We start from the raw sequence: 7,831 nt of genomic DNA, 5'->3' as shown, positions 1-7,831 counted from the left end.
AGAGTTGGGGGTGTGCAGCCTGGAGAAGAGAAGGCTCTGGGGAGACCTTCCAGCACCTCCCAGTGCTGAAAGGGGGCTACAGGAGAGATGGGGGGGTCTTGATTAGGAAGGGTGGTGACAGGACAAGGGGGAATGGCTTTAAACTGAAAGAGAGGAGATTTAGGTGAGATGTGAGGAAGAAATGTTTTCCTGTGCAGGGGGTGAGGCAGTGGCCCAGGTTGCCCAGAGAAGCTGTGGATGCCCCATCCCTGGAGGGGTTCAAGGCCAGGCTGGATGAGGCTTTGGGCAACCTGGGCTAGTGGGAGGTGTCCCTGCCCATGGCAGGGGGTGGGACTGGATGATCTTTAAGGTCCCTTCCAACCCAAACTATTCTGTGATACTCCACCTGACATGTTCCATAGCAATTTGTTCCACGTATAGAAAAGATGTGAAAATATATATATATACACACACACACACACATATATATATATATCTATAAATATATATCTATAAAAACACTCAGTCAAGTAGAAGTGAGGCACTCAGGGTCTCTGGTCAGAGCTGAATTCCCTGGAGAGCACATACATTACTCCCTAGAAGCAGAAACTCTTGCTAAAAACTGAGAGTAAATAAGCAAAGCTTTCTACTTCCCAACCACAATTTTCAAACACAAGGGCTCTTCTTTAAGAGATCCCAAAGCTAGAACACAGGGGAGGAGTAATTACCTCAAGTGCTTTGGTTGCCCCTACAGCTCAGAGACATGTACATGCCACTGTAAAGCCTTAGCTTCAGTTGGAGGAAAGGAATAGATGGGCCACTTGGGGACAGCAGTCTGCAAGGAAAACACAGTGCCAAGGCTAGCACCCCCTCCATCCCAGAAATGCAACAATCCAAGTCTCAGACACACCTACTAGTCAAGCTAGAGTCAAGGTCATTCTCCTGCTAAGATGACCAACTCTGAAAATCAGTTTTCCCAAGCATAAGGAAAGAGATTCTGTCACTGAAAGAGGATATTCAGAGCAATTCAGCTAGAATATACTTCACCATCCTAAATGAGCCCAGAACTGACAGCCCTTAGTTGGCCGTTATATCATGAACTATGTGTCGCCTTGGAAAGGAAGATATAATTCACCAAGAAAAGTGAGGTAGAGCTTAAGAATCCTTACTTGGTAAGTTGCTTGACAGAGGTTCCTTCAATGGATGTGTCAGGAGGTAGAAGTGCTCACAGGCATGGAGTGGGATATTGACCGGTTCCTTCCCAGAGTGGCCTAACTCATAGGCCCACTGAAATAAAAAAGTGCATGTTAGAATGCAAAAGGAGAAAACTAACTCCAATTTAAAAAAAAAAAAAAGGCAGGACAAAAGCACAGATCATCTTTGTGGGTTTGCTTTCATAAAAGGCCAAGTAAGATTTGGTTTAGTCCCCTAAATCTTAAACAGACACATTTTTTCTCTTTGCTTAGCATTTGAATTGTTTAGGACAAAGACCGTTTTTCTGTTCCTCACATAAGATCTAAAAAACTGTGGCCCTGATTCGAGACTAAGAAGTATGAGCTTACAGCACAAAAGCAAAATAAGATCTGTGCTCCAAAGTCAACACTAGGCTCAGCCCCTAGAAGCAGAACAGTCAGGATTTAGGTGCCTGTACAGCTCAGACCCCATACTAACAAGAAAGCCAGCTGCACGCTGAGAAATGGCAACTGTCAGATGTATTTTCAGACTGGAGAAGACATGAGACTATGAAAAACAACAAAAAAAAGGAACTTTTAGTGTGTGTGTATGAGAGAGGGAGAGAAGGCTAGAGAGAGACTTAACTGTCTCACTAAGGAACAAAGCAAAATTCTTCCTGTCAGAAGAGTGCACCCGCCAGGACAGAGACCATGGGCAGAGCTGTACCAACAAGCTGCAGGGTGCTCCTCAGGAGGTTAACATCCAGACTTCAGTGCCAAGCGAACAGCAAGCACTGCCTTCCTCCTTCACGCCCCTGCTGGGCTAAGAAGCTGAGTAACAGGACTCTGATCTACTCCAGTAAACCAAGCCAAAGCACAAAACATGCTAAAAAAAAAAAAAAAAGGAAGAAAATCCCCCACCCTGAAGAAAGTGTGCGTGTTCTTAACTAAAGGAAAAAAGAATGAAAAAATTTAATTTAATTTTAATAATTCAACCTGGCCAGCACAGTTGACGAAGTACTGGCATCGAATCTGTCCTCTGTCCGTCTCGACTCCAGTCACATGACCGTTCTGGACTGCGACATGACTGACACTCGTCCGTTCATGAATCTGGACACCTGAAGAGGACACAAGGAAGTCAGTATACCACCAGCCTTCTTTCTAATGTGTCAGACTGCTAACACTAAACCCTTAAACTCATACTAAACCCTTACTTTCTCTTTAAGACAAAATTTCTGTTCTTGTCCCAGTAACTCTTAAGTGAAACCCTGTTATTTATAAAACATCACGCATGTCATTTGTACATAATTTAAAGGCTGAGACTGTGAAGAGTTACAGCACTTTTCCCCATGTGACAAATACACCCGAGTATCAACAACATAAAAAAAAGGGTCTCAGCTACGGATTTCTTTCAATTACAACTTCTTTATGCAACAAAATCTGCAGTTTCAAATGGCAAGACTGGTTGTTTCATGGGAAATCAGTAATTTTCTAAAAAAAACAATTAACAGTATGCAAAAAAAAGCTGGGCTAAAACGAGAGGTATCTTCCTAAGGAGCTTCTTCCAATCTGATGGACTTTCATCCTTAATGAGGTTCATTGCTGTTACCATTTCTAACCTTTCTCCCACTTTTAGACCACTCCAAATTTGCCAAAGTACTGGGCAAACAGCATTTGTTACCACACTTCCAAACCCACTCCCAAAGCATATGTGCCCTGTGAAATATTCCACAAGGACTCGGTCACACCTTTTCATTTGTAGGTAAAACTCTTTCACTGTGTAATTTTGAGTCAGGTCCTACGAAGGATTGGTTCTATCATAAAAGAGGGCAGGTTTATTAAGAGAAATATGTAACCAGCAAGGACAACAAACTGGTGCTTAATCTATCACAGCAGATCTATAAAGATTCAGTACGTTAAAAAAGAGTCAGACTGTTTTTTGAGAAAAAGTAGATTTTAAAGTATCTGAACCTTATAGAAACATCCACGTTTCTGTCTTCAGGGCTCAGTTAGAATACCAAAAGAGATGCAGAACATAATTTTCTTTTATGGAAAGAAGATAAGGCAGGAGGGCACTTTATAGATAAAAAAACCTCATACCATTCCGTGAGGCAGCAGTTGCCAGAGCCAGACTCACATTGGCAGGAGACACGAGCGCATCTTCTGGCACATACATGGCCCCCACAAGGTCATGGATGTTGATCAGCGGGTGGAGCTGTGCCACTTGCTTTGGGGTGATAATTTCACACGGTATCCCCATTACACTGCCACAGAACGTAAGAAAAATGCCGTCATTAGTCTTGCAGGAGGGCCGATGCAAACTCCAGATCGGTTGTATTTCCTGCTTATACATACTTCAGTGACGAAGCGATGCGTTTCAGAGAGATGAGTCGATCCTGAGTCTGAGCCAGGGAAATAGACCCAGTCTTCACGTACCCTGCGACATCGACCAAAGTCAAGGCAGATTTGGACAGGATCTTGAATTCGTTTTAATCTCAGACACATTGCTTTAATATCATTACAGACCAGTTGCTTCCTCTACTCAGGAGCCTGGAAATCCCAGGTCCTCAAATAATTTTAAACACTTAACAGCTAGTAATGAAAAACAGCATTAGCTAACTTCTCAAAAAGTAATTTGATTTTGACTTGTGTTCTAAATCTTTCTACTACATTTATTCATGTTAATAAAAGTTACACTTCACACGTGGTATATATTAAAAGAGAGAGAGGCTACTGGCAAAAAAAGTTATCTAATAATTACTCAGAAGAATAAAACCTCAACAACTAAACACAGACATTTTGTGACTCTACCACCTGCAACAGATGAATACCAATCTTATTACAGGCACAGTTATTAACCTCTGTTGAATCTGACACATATCACACGTCCTTGTCAGCAGAAAACTTTCAGCGACCAAGTTCCTCCTATCAGGTACATGCCTGAGTGTTTTGGAGAGAGAAGGAGAATTTCAACACAACATTTTCTTGTTATTTCCAGGGTGAGACTCAAGCACAACACCTTGCTTTGCCTAGACTTTAGTCCTTCTGTTAACCTTCTCTTTTTGAGAAGTGAATGGGTGCAGAAAAAGGGCCAGTCACTCCAATACACTTTTTAGTGTCCTTGTGAAAGTTCACTTATCTTTGCCCAAGTTACAGACAACATCAGAACTGTCACGGTTTGCAGGGAGCCTGCCTTTGGTCTGCCCATCTGCTACCCTTCTCCCCATTCCTCTGATTCCATTAGTAACGTCCCTTTGCAGCTGATTCAGTCCAAATTTGTCATTTTCAAACAGCAACCACCAATTCTTAAGACACTCTCAAATTATACTTGCATATCAGTGTCAATACTTCAATTCAGTTTCCTAAAGACAACTCGCATGGTTACACTTCAAGTACCTGTGCTTACTCCTGTCTCTTGCTCCAGCTGCTGGTAGAGCTTGTTGGAATAGTCTGCCATCTTCAGCTCCAGGGACATGTGCCTGGCTGCGCTCACGATGCCAGCGGAGAAGCGAGTGGTACCAGCAGCCAACCTGCCAGAGAAGTTGCAAAGAAGGCCTCAGCCAGCTGACAGGCAAGCACCCGCCATCAGGCTGCTCCAGCAGCTCTGCTGACAGCGCACACCAGACAGCAACCTCTCCCCCAAACATACCAACCAGACCAAAAGCTGTAAGGTGGATGATACAAAGGTAATGCAGCATCTAGAATGCTTTTCTGTTGGCTCACTTTTGAAAACACATTGTATTCCAAAACTATTTCTCTTTAACTAGTCCTAAACATTGAAATTTTTCAAAGAATTTTTCAAAGCACTTTAAAAAAAAAAGTTGTGCTGAAGTCGACCTGCCCACCTCTTTCCTTCTTCCTCCAAAGCAGCATTTCCCTCAAATGAAAATTAACTTGTACTTGAGTCTTGCCTCTTTGCAGTTTACATTAAGAACAAGTCCCTCTCACTGTGAAGCAACTGCCATCAATAGGTACACAGAGTTCTTGTCCCTTCTCAAACTGCCCTTAAACCACTGCCATCCAGCTATTTGGTGGGGGGCTGCTGTAAAGACACAGATACTAAAAACTTCCTGCAGCACAGACAGGGGAAGGCAAGATAACTAGATTTAAGCAGTGTTCTCACAGCCTGCTTCCACAATACTTCTAAGTCACCCTTCCTGCATTTTTCAGCTTGCCTGTGAAAGCCTTTGACAAGACTGCTTTTGGCCAAGCATGTCCATGTTCTCTCACAAATGCAACCTAAGAACCAGTTGAGTCAGGTATTCCTTTCCCCGCATCCCTACTCCATCCCAACCAGAAGAGACGAAGCACGATCTCACCATGCTGCGCTTGCCGTAAATGTTTCTGCTAATGCGATTTCTTCTTTTTCCTTGAGCATGCACGCAGACCGAGCTTGTACAACATTTAACAAAATGAAGATCTGCAGTGGTGTGTTCATGCCCCACTCCAAGCTGGTGGATATGACATTCCCTTACAAATGAAGCCTAGCACCTAATTTCACTTAGAATGATATCGCCACAAGGTCTCAGATAAGACCACCCCTTTTCCTCTCTTTGCACCTATAAAGAAGCTGATACCACCTGCATCCCAGCTATGCAAAGTCAAGGAACCACAGCTAACTACCCTTGAACGGAGCACGAGGAGGGAAGCTCTGAGCTGGAAGGTAAGGATTCTCACTCCAGCACCTATTTAGGGTGTTAAAAGCTGCCGCAATGAACACCTCTTCAAACCCCCAAAGCCTTAGCACTGTCTTAAGCCCAAGGTCCCCAAATTGTGTAATGAAAACACCATGGATCCACCTCCAAAACAGAAACAGGTGAGGGCTGCAGAGTCAGCTTTCAACAGGATGTGCACTAACTCCTGCAACAGACAAACTAGATAATCTCATAACCCCCACATCTCCCACAATCTCTTCTGAGCTTTGCTAGTGGTGCAACACTTTATGTACATATTGGACCCTACTTCTAGAGACGGGCCACAGGGGTGGATGATTTACACAGATTTTTAGTTGTATTAAAACGGTCCATCTTTGACACCTGTGTTGTGTTTTACACGATTACCTGCGATTATGCCAGCACAGATGGACATCTCCCGAAGGAAGTGTGGTCCATGGAAAACCCACACCAGGGCAGAGCTCTCCTGATGGGAACTGCAGCCCGTGGAGGACCCACACTGGAGCCCAGTACTGACCATACCCCACTATTTGCCCCCTGTGCTTCCTGGGGTGCAGAGCCATGTAGAAGACCCTGGAGTGCAGGAGTGAAGTTGAGTATGGGGAAGAAAAAGTGGTGTTTTAATGTTTGTTTTTTGTTTCTCATTACCTGAATCAAATTTAACTGTCATGAAACAAAGTAATTCTTTACTTATTTCAAATTAATTCTCCCTAATGCAAGTCTCTTTTGCCCACGGCAGTAACTGGTAAGCAATCTCCATATCTTTATCTTGATCCATGAGCTTTCTCAGCCTCTTCCTCCCTGTCTTGCTGAGGAAGAAAGTGAGTGGCTGCATGGGAGGCTGCCCCTTAGCCAAGGCTAACCCACCACAACCACACAAGGGACACCCTTCACCTTGCAAGTCTGCCCTGTGCTTGGGAAGGAGTAGAAAGCGTTGTTACTAACATTCAGTATAAGCTTATTCCATGAGTCCAAGTTCAGGTGAAGAAGAAGAAATAAAACGCTACAGCAGATGCTGCTATGCACAGAAGTCCTGTTTCTTTGTTTTTGTTACCAGAAATCCTTACCTGCCCTGCTCAAGCAAGACTATATCCTTCCAACCCATCTTGGAAAGGTGATATGCCACGGAGGTGCCCATGATTCCACCACCGCAGATGACAACCTGCGCCTGTTCTGGCAAGGCAACCGGGTGAGGTTCTGCTGTACTTGAGGTACTCCGCCGGGAGCCTGTCATTCTTCTCCATTTTGGGTTAGCCGCCTGCCACCGGACATCTGACAGTAATCGGAGAAACATCCCAGCAGCTATCTGTCAGTTTCCTTAAGGCACCACCTAGATGTGTTCAGACTTTAACTCAGTACCACTCCTTCTAGGAAGGAAAAGACGAGAATCACGTTACCACTTATCTTATTATACACAAAGTTGGCAGCAGCAAACATCACATGGTGCATTGGGTATAAGTGGGCATGGAAAAGCTGATGAGTAAACAAACAGGGGAGCAGTTACTCCATCCTGAAACAACAGTTTTACTATTAAGATTTAAACTTAGATCATATAACAGGTCCAGAGCATTGCACCTTTGTTTTTTGATGGCAGCGTAACTTGAAAACAAGCAGAGAAGCAGATGAAAGCTGGAAAAGAAAGGCGGGACCGGCCTTCACACCAACAACAGGTAGATTAGAGACAGCCTGCAGGCACAGAACACTCTGAAATCCTTCCTGAAGGCTGAGGATAATAGAATGCAAATAAGCTTGACTATCAACATTGTCAGGCCGCTATCCCAGGAAGGAAACAAAGCCTGTGATCAGAGTGACTGGAACAAGGAACCAGAGACACGCTCTGGGATAGCGTTAGTTCTACCACAGCATCACCTAGGGCCTCTGAGTGCGGGAACACCGCGCAGCAGCCCAGGCCGGTGCCCGAAGCTGGAATTTAACCTCCCGCCCACGTTAGGCAGGTTGGTGCTGCGGGCTGGCGGTTCCCTTCTGCTGCCACAGGCCACACACCCG

At 44.4% G+C, this 7,831-nt stretch overlaps 1 protein-coding gene across 1 annotated transcript in view; it reads right to left on the bottom strand.

Moving 5' to 3' along the window:
• Positions 1-7,118, bottom strand: part of PDPR (pyruvate dehydrogenase phosphatase regulatory subunit) — a 20,413-nt gene extending 13,295 nt beyond the window's left edge. The window contains exons 1-6 of the mRNA XM_010080621.1: positions 6,892-7,118; positions 4,548-4,681; positions 3,507-3,588; positions 3,252-3,415; positions 2,148-2,269; positions 1,149-1,266 (exon numbers count right to left, since the gene is read on the bottom strand). Of these exons, the coding sequence (XP_010078923.1) occupies positions 1,149-1,266; positions 2,148-2,269; positions 3,252-3,415; positions 3,507-3,588; positions 4,548-4,681; positions 6,892-7,118 (847 nt within the window). The remainder of the gene's footprint in view (positions 1-1,148; positions 1,267-2,147; positions 2,270-3,251; positions 3,416-3,506; positions 3,589-4,547; positions 4,682-6,891) is intronic.
• Positions 7,119-7,831: the final 713 nt, after the last annotated feature.

This window comes from Pterocles gutturalis, unplaced genomic scaffold (assembly GCF_000699245.1).
Source record: "Pterocles gutturalis isolate BGI_N339 unplaced genomic scaffold, ASM69924v1 scaffold25734, whole genome shotgun sequence".
Classification (NCBI taxonomy): domain Eukaryota; kingdom Metazoa; phylum Chordata; class Aves; order Pterocliformes; family Pteroclidae; genus Pterocles; species Pterocles gutturalis.
The sequence above is the reverse complement of the archived record's forward strand: the minus strand, read 5'-3'. Positions and strand labels throughout refer to the sequence as shown.